The sequence below is a fragment of the Camarhynchus parvulus genome, chromosome 18 (assembly GCF_901933205.1).
Source record: "Camarhynchus parvulus chromosome 18, STF_HiC, whole genome shotgun sequence".
Taxonomy (NCBI): Eukaryota; Metazoa; Chordata; class Aves; order Passeriformes; family Thraupidae; genus Camarhynchus; species Camarhynchus parvulus.
In genome coordinates, this window is record NC_044588.1 from 5,206,063 (window position 1) to 5,220,348 (window position 14,286).

General features: G+C 54.2%; 1 protein-coding gene across 1 annotated transcript in view; it reads right to left on the reverse strand.

The window, feature by feature from the left end:
• RPTOR (regulatory associated protein of MTOR complex 1) overlaps positions 1–14,286 on the reverse strand; it is a 105,872-nt gene that overhangs the window by 21,582 nt on the left and 70,004 nt on the right. The window contains exons 21-26 of the mRNA XM_030962212.1: positions 13,121–13,239; positions 9,325–9,428; positions 8,348–8,528; positions 7,394–7,504; positions 2,554–2,659; positions 449–563 (exon numbers count right to left, since the gene is read on the reverse strand). Of these exons, the coding sequence (XP_030818072.1) occupies positions 449–563; positions 2,554–2,659; positions 7,394–7,504; positions 8,348–8,528; positions 9,325–9,428; positions 13,121–13,239 (736 nt within the window). The remainder of the gene's footprint in view (positions 1–448; positions 564–2,553; positions 2,660–7,393; positions 7,505–8,347; positions 8,529–9,324; positions 9,429–13,120; positions 13,240–14,286) is intronic.

The following is a 14,286-nucleotide window of genomic DNA, read 5'->3' on the forward strand; positions in this document are numbered from 1 at the left end:
AGCTGGGCACAGTTTGATTAACAACACATCACAGAATCATGGAATGGTTTGGACTGGAAGGACCTCAGAGCCCACCCAGTGCCACCCCTGCCGTGGCAGGGACACCCCAACTGTCCCAGGGTGTCCAATCCCCAATGCCCAGCCTGGCCTTGGGCACTGCCAGGGATCCAGGGGCAGCCACAGCTGCTCTGGGCACCTGTGCCAGGGCCTGCCCGCCCTGCCAGGGCAGGATCTCAACACCTCCAGCTGCTGAGAGAGCCAGGACAGGGGCACAGCTATCCCTGATGTGACCCCCAGCCCTCAGAGCTGCTGTCCCTGCTGTGTCCCACGTCCCCAGCCCTCAGCAGATGCTGCGCCCCATGTCCCCAGCCCTCAGAGCTGCTGTCCCTGCTGTGCCCCACATCCCCAGCCCTCAGCAGATGCTGTGCCCCATGTCCCCAGCCCTCACCAGATGCTGTCCTTGTCAGCCACAGCGATGCAGGGGGTGAAGGGGTGGAACTTCACCACGGAGGGCACGCCTGGGTTCCTGTTGAGGAAGATCTGATCGTCCAGCCGGGAGATGCCTGGGGGACAGCAGCAGCTCAGCTCACACCTGATGGCCCCAGGGATGGGGTGCACAGCCCCAGTGCCACCAGGAACCCACCCCAGTTCCCACCAGGACACCCCCAGCCCTCCCAGGGGTTTCTCAGACCCCCCCAGCTGTCTCAGCTCTTGAGGCACAAACCAAGAACTGTGGTGACAAACCCTTCATCCTCTGGCAAGCAAGGAGAACAAGCCCAGCCACACCCAGGGAAATGCCAGTTTGTATTGAGGGAAGAACCAACACTATTTATTCAAAATACAAAATATGAAAATGCCTTTTTTTTCCAGTTTAAAATACAGCATTTCACTGTAGCTTGTGGATTATTTATTTAACCTTCCATTTGAGTCCCCTTAAATTTTAGGTTAATTTGCAAATGAAAAATGTATTTTCCACGGAGACCTTAAAATGATGGGTAAAGACTTTTCCCATCTTGTGTTCAGAGCAGTTTGCTATTCACAAACAGTGCTGGGACCCCAGCACTGCTGGGTTCTGGCACTCTCTGAATTCATCACACAAACCCCTAAACCCAGGAGACATCCATTCAGCCCGAGTTTGTTTTAGAATGCATCCATTGAATCTAATTTTCATTAAAGGCTTGTAAGTCTATTTTAATTCTTTTTAATATTTCACGTTTTCATTATTTTTTTAACGAATAGTAGCATTTCAGTCACTCGGGTCAAGCAACCAAATATGAACACTGTCTAGAAAGAGATTTAACTTCTCCAGGCAAGCATGAAAAATCCCCTTCTTTGTATTCCATCAGATCTCCCAGGCCATCTCCTGGGCTCCAGGATCATTTCTGCATTTCTCTGCTTGATGATATTCTGCAGTTTCCTGGTGTGAAGCTCCACTCTGCACTCACAGGAGCAGCCTCCCAGTGACAGGGCTGAGCCCGGGGCACTTTTCCTTCAGCACACTGGGATTTCCAGCCCTGTGTGCCTCCAAAAGCATCCCTGGGAGGAGCAGCCCCCAGCCCTGCTCCTGGGAATGCCTCAGGGAGGACACCAGGAGCTCCTGCAACTGAGGCTCCCCAGCCTCTGCTGCTCAGGGCAGGGAAAATCTGAGGAATGCAAATTCCTCAGGAAGCTTCATTAGGCTCCACTTTATTCGAATAAATTCCTGTGCTGAGAGAATTCCAGCCCAAAGCTCCCTCAGAGAGCCCCAGAGACTCAGCCCCAGGTTCCTGGGGAGCTCCTGCTGATGCAGCACAGACCTGAGGCACCTTGGGAGCAGAACACACACAAATACCCCAAATGAAATGGGGTGCAAGGAGTAAACCAGCACTCACAGAGCTCAGCAGAGCAGGGCAGGTGAGAGACCTCCCTGAGGTGTCTGCTGACCATGTCTGTCCCACAAACCCTGAGCCTGCAGCTCTGGATTTGACCCTCCAGCGTTCCAACCTCCATCCCCTTAAAAGCAGAGGCTGAGCTGGGGACCACAGCCAGCAGCTGAGAGCAGAGAGGTGGGGCAGTAGGAAACACCTGCAGCAGCAGCAGGGAACACCTGCAGCAGCAGAACACCTGCAGCGCTTTGGAACACCTGCAGGAGCAGGGAACACCTGCAGCAGCAGGAGAACACCTGCAGGAGCAGGGAACACCTGCAGCAGCAGGAGAACACCTGCAGCGCTTTTGAACACCTGCAGGAGGGAACACCTGCAGCGCTTTGGAACACCTGCAGGAGCAGGGAACACCTGCAGGAGCAGGGAACACCTGCAGCAGCAGGAGCAGGGAACACCTGCAGCGCTTTGGAACACCTGCAGGAGCAGGAGAACACCTGCAGCGCTTTGGAACACCTGCAGGAGCAGGGAACACCTGCAGGAGCAGGAGGAAACAAACACCTGCAGCAGGTGAGAAACACCTGCAGCAGCACCTGCCCTGCCTTCAGCAGCCTGAGGGGCTGCAGGGAGCCATCACGAATTGGGCCCAGGGCTAATTGGGGTTCCCAGCCCACGCTGAGCAGGCAGCACTCACCCTTCTGGATGATCTTCTGCGCCTGCTTGCGCACTCGCGCGTTGCGCAGGAAGCGCCACTCCCGCTCCTTGCGGATCTGGCTCTCCAGGTCGTGCTCCTCGGGGATCTGCCAGGACAGGGACACACACACACAGGAGCAGTGACCCCCAGGAGCTGGCTGAGCGATGCCACAGTCCCTCCTGTCCCCTCTGAGCGCTGCGGCTCTGATCTGGGTACAGCACAGATTCCTCTCCCTGCTCTCCTCAGCACCACGCAGCAAGCCCGAGATCAAAGAGGGAGCCCAGCCCTGTACAGCCAGCTCAGAACACACTGAAATCTTTCTTTTCCTGCTAAGCAAGGGCTGCTGGCCGGGCAGGGCATGGCCACATTCCCAAATCCCCGGGATGTTCAGATTCCCACCACCATTTACCAGGAACTGCCCTGTTCTGGTTCCCTGGCCTGAAAACAATGCCCCTGTGTCACCTGGCTTTGATTATACACAAAACTCCCCCTGAAGCTGGAGAGTGGCCCTGCAGTCACAGCCCCCCTGAGCCATTTGATGATATTTATTCACACCCCACAGCTCCAGCTTTCAGCACTCCATGGCTCCCCTACAAAACCTGTGCTCCAGGCACAAGGCGTTTTTCATACTTAAAAAATTATCCAAGACTCCCCTGCTCCAGAACTATCCTTGGATCAATTAAGGAGCTGAGCCACAGGGTTCTGATCCAGCTTCCTTTGGTGCTGGTTGCTCTGAAGGAGTAACTCTTGGAGAAGGAAGACAAATTCCCCACAAAAACCCTGTAAGATAGTCCTTAAATCATCTGTCACTATTGCAAACACTGCCTTCAAACAATGCTATCCTTTGGAAAACTGCTGCTACTGAGTTGGACTTCTGCTTCTGTAAAATAAATAAAAAATAAGAAGCCCACCCTCCATTTTTCCTCCTGGCAAAGCAAAAAAGCACTTCATTTCAGCACAACACCTATTAGACAAGCAATGACAAACGACCCCTAATGAAAAGCAATAAACAAACCTGAGCTAAAATACATCAAAGGAATTTGAGAGGGGAGAGATGACACCTACACCTTAATGAAAATCCAGCTTCTCTGGGAATAAATTAAAGCAAGCCCAAGGAAGAGCCCTTGGCCCAGCAGTGCAGAGTCAGAGCAGGCAGGTGAAGGCTGTCCTGGCCCCCACACCCACCCACCTGTGTGGCTCTGGGGAAAATCCTGCCAGGAGGGAGGGAGGATGAAGGAAACACCAAGCCCAGCTCTGCTCCCTGCCCTGGCCACGCTCCAGCTGCAGGATGGGGACCATGACAGATCCCTCCAGGGCTTCCCCCAGGCAGAGTTTTCCTTCTCTGAGCTCAGGGGGTGCCAGGAGGGGAGCAGGGAGCCCTTGGCACAAGCTCCAGAGGTCAATCCAGCTCTCCTGGTCCCCAGCCCTGCAGCAGTGCAGGATCCCACTCCTCCCCCAGGACCCAGGGCCAAGGCACAGCGCAGCAGCCCCGGCAGGGATTGATCAGGGAGGGCTGCTTATGTAATTCTCACCTTCCAGGATCCTTCCCAGCTCCTGCCTGCATGTTCTGCCAGCCCTGCAAACAACAGATGCTGGCTCTGCTCTCCCTGCCTCGGGACTTCCTGACAGCTGGCACCGAGGCTTTCCTGCACCCCGTGGCTCCCAGAACAGCCCTGAGCCACCAGGGGCTGCAGGAACAGGAAAAGCTTCTGCAGAGCCCAGAGCTGGGCAGGGACCTGCTTCTCCTGGCACAGGGAGGGTTTCCAGTGAAGCTTTTTCTCTCTGCGTTTATTTGATTAGATAATCAATAAATCAAACCTGGAGTGATGGCTTGAAACAGAGCCCCTGATTTACACTGGAAATTAATCCCTCAGTCTTTCCAGTGAAAGCATTCTCAGGGCAAGGTCCATGAAGCAAAACTAAATTCATCAATTAAATATGACTAAGATGCACTCACAGTCACTTTATGTTTATTCATTACAGGAACAGTTGTCTTGTCTTTCCCTGCTTATGAAGGCAGGCAGCAGCTCCAAAGGAACGGCTGGAATTAAGCATCAATGTCATTTCTCCATCAGCACTTGGTACACTTCACACCCTGCCTTTTTCACGAGGCTGAAGCTCCCAAAAGGCAGCAGCCACCAGCCAGGACTGTTCCCTGCTGCTGCAGGAACAGGGACTCCATGGAAACTCAGGCACACCCGAGCTGTCACTCGACTTCCAGCCAAGAAACCCAAGGGAAAGTTCTCACAAAGAAACTTCCCCAGTGCCTGCACACAGAGCAGCCAGTCCAGTCCCAAAGTCAGCTACAATGCTCTCTCAGGACAGGGGAACACCTGCAGAAACTGCAGGGTAACACCTGCAGGGAACTCCCTCTCCTCGGCCTTCCAACACTGCCGAAATAACAGGGGGATCAATGCTCTCCCTTGTGTCATTAGAAAACACAGACCTTGTTCTCTTCAAGCTTCACCCAGGAACTCACCAGCTGGAATTCCCAGCTCAGGGAGCTCCTCCAGAGCCAGGGCTGTGCCCTGCTTCTCTCCCTGAGACACACAGAGCACCCCGGGACTGCAGAAAATCCCCTTCCCATGCCTCCCCTCCCTGGCTGCTGTGAATGAGTTCAGGAATGCTCCACGTTCTTTTTATTGCCTCCCCTCAAGCAATTTAGACTATTTTATGTGCAGGAAGTAGTAGTAAAGCCACTCCTCCCATAGAGCTCCCCATGTCCCCACTGCCCCTGCCTGGCTGCCTAATCTGATTTATTTTATTAATAAAGACCCCTCTCTTCCTCGGGAAGAGGTTTTCTTAGGGAGCAGACAAATGATTTTAATAAGAACTAAGAGCTCAAGCATCATCTTCCTCCTCCCGTGCTCTGGCCTGGGTTGAATCAAGGCTCTGAAGCTCATCTCGAGGAGAAAAAGCCCCGGTGGAAGCCTGGCCAGGCAGCCCAGCCCCACGCCCCAGATGTGCCCTAAGGAATTACCCGGTGGTCTCAGCAGAGAGGGAATTTCACAGCAGCTCAGGAAGTGTCGGGCAATGCTTCCCTGGTGATTCCCTCTGGAAATCCAGAGCCTGCCCTGCTCTGAGAGCCTTAACCTCGGGCAATTATCTCACCCTGGCACCCGGACGCTCCGTGCTGATGGCTCGGCCCCCCTCCCGAGGAGGCAGCACTAAAACCATCTCCTCATTATCTCTGCAGCAGTGCTGGGACACAAACATCCCTGCGGAGGGGCATTAATGGAGCCTGGCACCGTCCCTGCCGGGCATGGCAACCCCTGCAAGAGATGCAGCTCAAAGTCCTGACACCTTTGGGCTCCCTGAGACTCCCAGAGCACCTGGAAGTTGCCTTTAATGAGGGCGATTTACTGCTCCTTCTGTTTCATACTTGAACCTGAAACCTGAGCTTTGGCTGAAACATTCTGGGAATTTACCAGCTAAAACATTCTGGGAATCTAACAGCTTCTCCTTCCAGTCACCGATATCCTTGCCCATCTCTTAAGAGCTCTGGCTTGAGTTTTTCCTGGAACAAGGTTTCAGTTTCTCTCCCATTTCACACAGAGACAATTTAGTTACCCAAACAAATCACTTCTGAAGAGACCTGGATGTAAATTTGTCATTACCACCCTTATTCTTTGCTGTAACACAACTCCTGACATTTTTTTCAGACTTTAAACCCCAACAGTAATGCTCCCCAAGCCTCCCCCGGGCACTCTGGGCATGCAGCCGCCCTCACTCTCTCCCGTGTGAGTTAAAAGTGTCAGTGCTGGAGCAGAGCACAGCTCCCAAACCCCACCCAAGGGGGGCAGAGGGCTGTCCTGCCCCAGGGCAGCCTCCCCCAGCACTCCTCTGCCTCTTCTACCACAGCCAGGTCAGAGAGAAAACAGCATCTCTCATTCTCCAGCCTCTCACTCCCCTTTCTGGGTAAAAAGGGCCTTCATTATTCCATTTATTTACTTTAAAAACCAATTCATTTTAGCCATAATGCAATTTTCTATATGCAGAGAAGCACAGCATTTCAGAGGAACAACTCTGCAGTGCAACCAGGCAAAACTGGGGGATCTGACACAGAACCTCCCCTCATTCCTATGTTTTTTGTGGGCTGTGCTCCACGGGGAGCTGAGCTTCCCCTGGGCCCTGCCTGTCCCACCCTCAGCGACCCTTGTGCTCCCTCTTGAGAGGAATGGCAGATTTGTCTTTCCAAACATAGATAAAACCAGTACTGGGAAATAAAAGAAACAATGGGAAGGATTGCACTGATTGATGGATGGAAAAAGAGATTTGCTTTTACAAATAAACTTTAGGTTGGCTGATAAATGAAATTGGACATTGAAAGATGAAAGAAACAATGAGGAAGGAAAACCCCTAAATTCCACAAGAGTTAAAAATTAAAAGGGAGTGTTATACACTAGAGGGGAATCTCTGGTATCAGGTGTTTTGGGAAGTCTGTACCTCTCAAGTACCTCAGAAATGGGGAAAGAGAGAAGGGAAATGCAGCTGGGAAATTGGGATAATAAGGAGGCTGTGTCCTCCAAAACCTGGAGAGAGCCCAGGGGAATGCCCCATGGCCTCTCCTTTCATTGGAATAAAGTCAAAGGACTCCTCTGCCTCGTTTTTGGACATAAACCTCTGGTGATTGTGGATTAATTTTCTGACACTCTGGTCACTCTCATGACAGGGCTCAGCAGGATGGAAGGAGATCCACTCCTCTGCCTCCCCAGGAGAGAAGGGAGGCAGGACAGGCCCCAGCCCAGCAGGGTTACCTTCATCCACTCCTCTGCCTCCCCAGGAGAGAGAAGGGAGGCAGGGCAGGCCTGGCAGGGCTCAGCCAGCCCAGCAGGGTTACCTTCATCACGGGCTGGGCGAAGTACTTGGCGCTCCAGTCGCAGAACCCCGTCTGCACCGCGGCCGAGATGAAGCTCTTGTGTCCCACGGCATCATCGGCATCATCAGCTGTCTGTGGGGAGGGGACAGGGCTCAGCCCCTGCAGGGACACCCCAGGGACACCCCCCTGCCCCAGCCAGGCACCAAACCCTCAAACACAGTGCCCAGGACAGGGAACTCTGCACACCCAGCTCTGGGATTGGGGTTTTGGTCACTCTGCACACCCAGCTCTGGGATCAGGGTTCTGGTCACTCCTTGGAAAGGTGCACATTCCCTCAGCTGCAGGTTTGGGCTGGAGCAGCCCCAAGGCACCCCAGGGAGGTCCCAGCAGCAGTTCTGTCCCAGGGATGGGGTGTGGGAAGCAGTGAGGATGACTCAGGATCCAGACACAGCTGGTGCCAAGGTGGATGAGTGTCTGTCACACAGCACAGGACACCCCAAGGGAAAAGGGAGAAGCTGCTCCACTCTCTCAGGTTTCAGCTTTCAGAAATACAATCCTGGTGCTGCCAAACCCCAGAGAAGGGAAGGTGTTGCTGCTGCTGGGGCTGCAGCACCTTCTCCTTGTGACCACAGCTGTCCCTTGTCCCTGCTCTGCCAGGGCTGGAGAGCCCTGAGGGTCAGGGATCTGACTCTGGGGTGTCACTCAGGCACACAAATGTTTACAGAGCAGTAAGCCATGGACTCTGATTAGACACATTGCTTAGTGGCAGAAGTGAATAATGCCCTATCAAAAGCTGTAAACCACAATTTCTCCTGAAGAAAATAAATTAATCAATTTTTATTTGGCTGCTTAGAGGCAGCCAACCTGGATTAGCAGCAGCTGGAAGCAAACGAGGGATGCACAGAAACAAACCACAACCAACAGAAAGTGGGACAAACCCCAGTGGGGAGAAGCTGTCAGAGCAGTTCTCCTTACCTGCTCTGGGCCTTTGTCAAACATTTTCCTCGTCCTGGGGAACTGGTGGGAGTGGGGGGTGTACTGCACGCCCACGTTGCTGACGCTGGGGCGCGCGGACGCCAGCTCCCGGCTCACCGCCGGCTTGGGCACCTCGTTGGTCAGGCTGGAGCTGCTCGTGCTCGTGGTTGGAGGGGACCCTCTGAGGGACAGAGCAGGGGACAGGCTTTGGGTATTGCTGCACATGAGATTTATGTGCATTATGTCCTTTTCACTCTGTTTCCTTCTCACAAGATTTGTGTTTCGCTGTGGTGCCTCCTCTGCAGGAACATCATCGCTCCCACGTCCCCTCCAAAGGCCAAACCCACCCCAAACCAGGAGTGAACTCTGACTGTGCCAACTGCAGACTGAGGGGATGAACCTCAACGTTCTGGGAATCTGTGATGCCTGACCTAAGTCACCCTGACCAGAGACTGAATTCAAAACCATTCAAAACCATTTGAATTTGAACTGGGCCCTCTGCTGGGATCTCACTGGTGCACACTGGACATGGAACCAGCAGATCTAACGTGTGGTGTTTTCTCCTGGAGAGCTGTTTTGGGCAATATTCCCATTTTCAGCCCCCAGCCTTGCCCCCAGCACTCTCTGTTTCCCTGCAGCTCAGGCAGGGTGATTTGTCCATCAGTTAACCCCAGCTTTCATCAGCTCTAAGTGCAGCAGGCACAGCTCAGACGTCACTGGGAATTTGGGCACCACAGCTCAGGAAAGGTAAAAGCAGCCAAGCAGCAGCTCTTCCTTTCAGTTCACTTGGATACCCAGCGGGCTTGTTACTCTTTGCCCTAAAGGGAAACAGGAAGAAACTCCCACCTTTTCCCACAGCTTTCCTTCCTGGACACCTCACCCCCATTCCCTGTCCCTGGGCAGCTCCCCGGGATGGGGCTGGCCAGGGAGCACCCAGCCCACCCACAGAAGGTGCTGGAAGGCCGGGCTGCACTTACCCCACTTGGTGGATGTGCATCCCCTTGTTGGTGGGGCTGGCGGGGGCCGACTGGGTCAGCGAGGAGGTGTCCAGGATGCGCTGGGGGCGAGCGTTGACCGTGGCCTGGGGAGAACACAGGGAGCCTGAGCGGCTGGCACGGCCTGGCACGGCCCCGCACGGCCCTGGCACAGCCAGCCAGGGCAGAGAGGGAGCTCCCTATGGCTGGGGGGCAGAACAAAGCCCCCAGGCCGCCCCCAGCACCAGCTGCTTCCACTGCTGGCTCGGGCAGGAGCACTTAGCCCAGAGTGCCTGCGCTGCCTGCAGGGAGATGGCTGCAGCCAGGACCTGCCCAGCACCCCAAACACAGGGCAGGGACACAGCCTGGGCCCCCTCAGTGCCCCCACAGCCACCAGCCTGGCCCTCACACCTCAGGACTGAGTCCTGCAGCTCCCACCATGACCACAGATCATAAAGCACATTCTGAGCCTGGAGGAAAGGAGGCTCGGGGGGATCTGGCTCTGCACAACCCCCTAACAGGAGGGGGCAGCTGGGCTCTGCTCCCAGGGGACAACAGGACAAGAGGAAATGGCCTCAAGTTGTGCCAGGGGAGGCTCAGGTTGGATATTGGAGAAAATTCCTTCCCTGGAAGGGCTGTCCAGCCCGGGCACAGCTGCCCAGGGCAGTGCTGGAGTCCCCAGCCCTGGAGGGATTTAACAGCCACGTGGATGTGGCACCTGGGGACATGTCAGTGGTGGCCCTGGCAGTGCTGGGGGAATGGCTGGACTGGATGGGCTCAGAGGGCTTTTCCAGCCTAAATGATTCTGTGATTCAGCCTCAAGCCTTCCATTAAAAACACCTGGACAAAGCAGCCTGGGCTGAAGCAAACTTTCCTCTTGAGACTTTTTGATTTCAGCGAGTCTCTGGAGGCCCACACTGAACTCTGGGCCCTCGCTGTTTGTTTTGGTGCTCACAAAAAGCAGGGCTGGGTGTTCTCCAAGGCTCAGGCCGGGCAGGAGAACTGCACCATTGCCATCTGCATCACCACCATCCATGGCAGGGCAGGCACAGCCTGGGAGAGGCCCAGCAGTGCCTAATGAGCCCGGGGAACAGAGCAGCAGCAGATTCCTGCAGGAAGGCTGCACGCCTGGGCTGCCCACACACCGGCTGCTCACACCCAGCACAGCCCCTGAGCCCTTCTGGAGGAACAGATCCACAGCCCTGGCTCCAGGAAAAACCTGAGCAGGACACTCTGCTCTCCTTGGATAACAGCAATCACACAATCACAGAACACTGGGCTTGGGAGGGACCTCTGCAGATCACCCAGGTCAAACCCCCTGCCAAGGCAGGGCCTCCTGGATCAAGTGACACAGGAACCTGCCCAGGGGCTTTGGATGTCTCCAGAGGGGCTGGGATGGGACAGCCAGAAGAAATTCTTCCTGGGAGGTTGGCTGGCCCTGGCACGGGGTGCCCAGAGCAGCTGGGGCTGCCCCTGGATCCCTGGCAGTGCCCAAGGCCCGGCTCGGCAGGGCTGGGAGCAGCCTGGGACAGTTGGGATGTCCCTGCCCTGGGATGGGCTTTAAGGTCCCTTCCCACCCAAACCATTCCATGGTTCTGCAATCTTTAGTCCCCCAGCACTCTCCAGATGTGGAAGCCCATGGAGAGTTGGCCCAGCTGTTCCCACTGAAGCCCCCAGCCCCAGCCAGGTCCCCCAGACCTGAGCTGGGTTCTGCTCAGCTCTGCCAATGGAAGAAAACCTCAGCTGGCCCAGCTCCAAAACAAAGCCTCTCCTTCCCTGAATTTTACAGCAATTAAACCAAAATGTGAAACCCCTGGAACATTCAAGTGTTTTACATCACGTGAGGCAGTATTTTTGTTTAAGCAAGAAAAACAATTTTTGTTTGCATTCACTGGTAAAATTCAGCCCGAGTGGGCAGCGCTTGCACACACCGGGGAGGAGCAGTGCCCACGTCCAGAGCTCCCTTCCACATCCACCAAGCTCCAGCAGCACGAAGGAGAGGTCTCAGGACACAGCTAGCAAGGATTTAATTGTCACTGATTTGCATCAGACACCGGCCAGCCCCTGCCTGAGCTCCCACAGAGCCTCGAGCTCTCGTGGTCCCGCGGCACCGCTCACAGCACAGAACGGGACTGGGAACAGCCAGGGCAGCATCTGAGCCTCACAGCCCACTGTGCTGGGCAGCTCACAGCCTGTTTGTTGTGTTTGGGGGTTTGTTTTCATCACAAAGCCCCGTGAGAAGCCACCCAAGGCAGGTGGTGCTGGCCAAAGCAAAGCCCCCACATGCGCAGCAGGACCCCAGGAGCGATGCTGTCCTTAGGGGACTTGGGGCTAAGGCAAAGGAGAACAAACCACTTTTGTTCCCTGAAGCATCCCCAGATCCAACCCTTGTCAATGGGAATGCTTCCTGTTTTTCAGGGCTGTTGGAAGAGCCGTTGCCTTAGGAAGCAGGGGCAGAGCAGCTGGCCCAGCCGTGCAGGGTGAGATGCAGAGCCCCAGAGCCTGAGCTCAGGGCTCGGGTCAGCACCAGCACAGCCAGGCCCTCACTTGTCAGAGACAGCACAGAACTCCCCCATCAGCCCCAGCACTCCCTAGGGATGTGACAGCAGAATGATCACAGCTCCTGCTGGCACAGCAGCGTGGACACCGATGCTGGTACTGATCCACCTCTCCACTGGCCAGGGAGCACCTCCTGAGAACACATTTCGGTCAGGAAAAGCACATCTGCTTCCTCTTTATGTCCCTTTTAGCAGTAGGAGCAACACTTCATTTTGCAAAGAGCCTTCCAAACACAGAACTGAAATAGTTTTGTGCATCTAGAGCAGAAAGAGGGAAATCTTCCACCTTTTCCTTTCCTTCTTGCCCTTGTTTGGCATCTCCAGCCTGTCAGTTGTTGTACCCCTGTCTCTCCGGGGAAGGGCTGAGCTTGCTGCCCCCACTGCCAAGAGAATCCTCTGTCCCAAACCCAGCCCTTACCACTCACTGGCACGTGCACTTGGAACACCAGAGCTCAAGTCAGTAGCTATTGTCTCAAGAGAAAAAGTGATTTCCAAGCAGAGATCTCTGAGGCATTAGGATGGCAGTGCACAATGCTGGCGTCTCTTACTGCAGCTCCAGCTCCACAGCCCTGGGCTGAGGATCTGGGGTTTTTCCCTGGAAAGGCCCAGTAAGAGAGCTCCCATTGCAATGGCTCATGGTCTGGATGCTTGAGAGGCCAGAGAGGGTCACACAGAGCTTTCTGTGCCCAGCCAGGGGACGCACAGGGTGAGAAGATGTCCTGGGGTGGCCTGGCCTGGGCAGGGAGCAGCTGCTGGCCCAGGGTGGCACCTCCGGGGACATCTTGTCACCCCCAGGATGAGATGGGATGAGGATGGAGGTTTAGGCACCCAGCCTGGGCTGGGGTGAGGAGTGGCAGGGGTCTGCATGCTGACTCACATGTACTAGTTCACCTGGGTTGGAGAGCCGTTGTGGCTTCAGTCTGCAGGCCAGTCCCACTTGCATTATCTAAATCAGTTTGCAAAGGGATAATTTAATGAAGGATACTTAAGGTTTATCCCAGGGACTGATCTAGACCTCATTTATACCCTAAAACAAGCCCGGGCCCTCCCCCATTTATTCATTTTACCTGACCAGAGTTCAGAGCAGAGTTTATCATGGTGAAGCATTAAAAGCTCCTTCTGCAAAAGGCAGAGCCCTCCAACGGACCCATCCAGGTCAGTCTGCCTAAGCCTTGCCTAAGCATGAGAAAATCCACATCCAAAGAGCTGGCAGGCACAGGTGAGCAGGGCCAGGCACTTACCTTGTAGGCAATGCTGTTGAGAACCTTCATGGCCAGGTCAGACACGTCGGGATAGGGGTCAGCAGCCAGGTGAAGCAGCACTCTCCAAATTTGGGTATAAACACTGTTGAAACTCACACCTAGAAAAACAAAAACCACAACAAACCCCAAAGCCCTGCAGCACATGACAATCCATCAACTCCGATTCTTTGATCTGATGTGAGAAAATTCATTAGAACTCTGAACAACCTGATGGCATCTCAGGGAACATCAAGAGAGGAGCTCAAAAACATCCCACATGGGCATCTTGCCTCCCTTTTGCCTGGCTGTGAACTCTGCAAGGGCTTGTGAAATCAAAGTGGGAGGAAGCAAAATAAATTAAAGACTCCCTAAATCATCTCCAGTCAAACTCCTGCTTTTCCAGGCTCCTGAAGCAAACCACCTGGAAAGGCCAAGTGAATAATGTCTGAAATACTGAATGGTGGAAACCCACAGTTACTGCCCTATACTGTGGTGGTTATTTTTATTGAATTGTCCAGGGGTTTGCACACTCTCCAAGTTTGGTAAATGTTTAAAGCAAAGCTTTAGGAGTTGAGCCCTCAGGAAGCAGCGAGTCCAGCTCAGTCTTTCCTATTGACATTTGTATCAATTCCTCCAATTTGTTATTTAATGAGCACATCAGCTGTTCGGTATTTCGGCAGAAGGGACTGACAGATTCGAAGTACAAATCAAATTAATAAGCATTTGCAACAACTGACAAAATCCTGTGAACATTTTATTTTGCTGCTTTTGGGGGAGAATTTGTTGTTCTGCCTCTGAGCCCTGCCGGTGCCTGATCGTGCAACGCCCCGGCTGGGAGTGCAGCCATTTGGACAATGTTGAAGTGGTTGCACTAACAACAAAAAAGAGCTAAAATAGAGATTTCAGATGAGTCACAATCAGTGCTAAATGACAGATCAAGCTGTTACTGCTTTCCCTCTCGTGTTTCTGGAGGCATCTAAATATAAAGTTGGGAGGAGAGGGCCCCTTGGTCACCAGGCAGCTCCTCACCTGGCAGAGCTACACCTGGTCCCTAAAGCAGCACAGCAGGCTGGGGCAGAGCAGGTCTGAGCTCCAGGAGGCTGCAGGCTGCCCTTGGGCTGAAAGGGGAACCTTGCTCTGCCCCAGGTGCCCAGAGTGGGACAGAT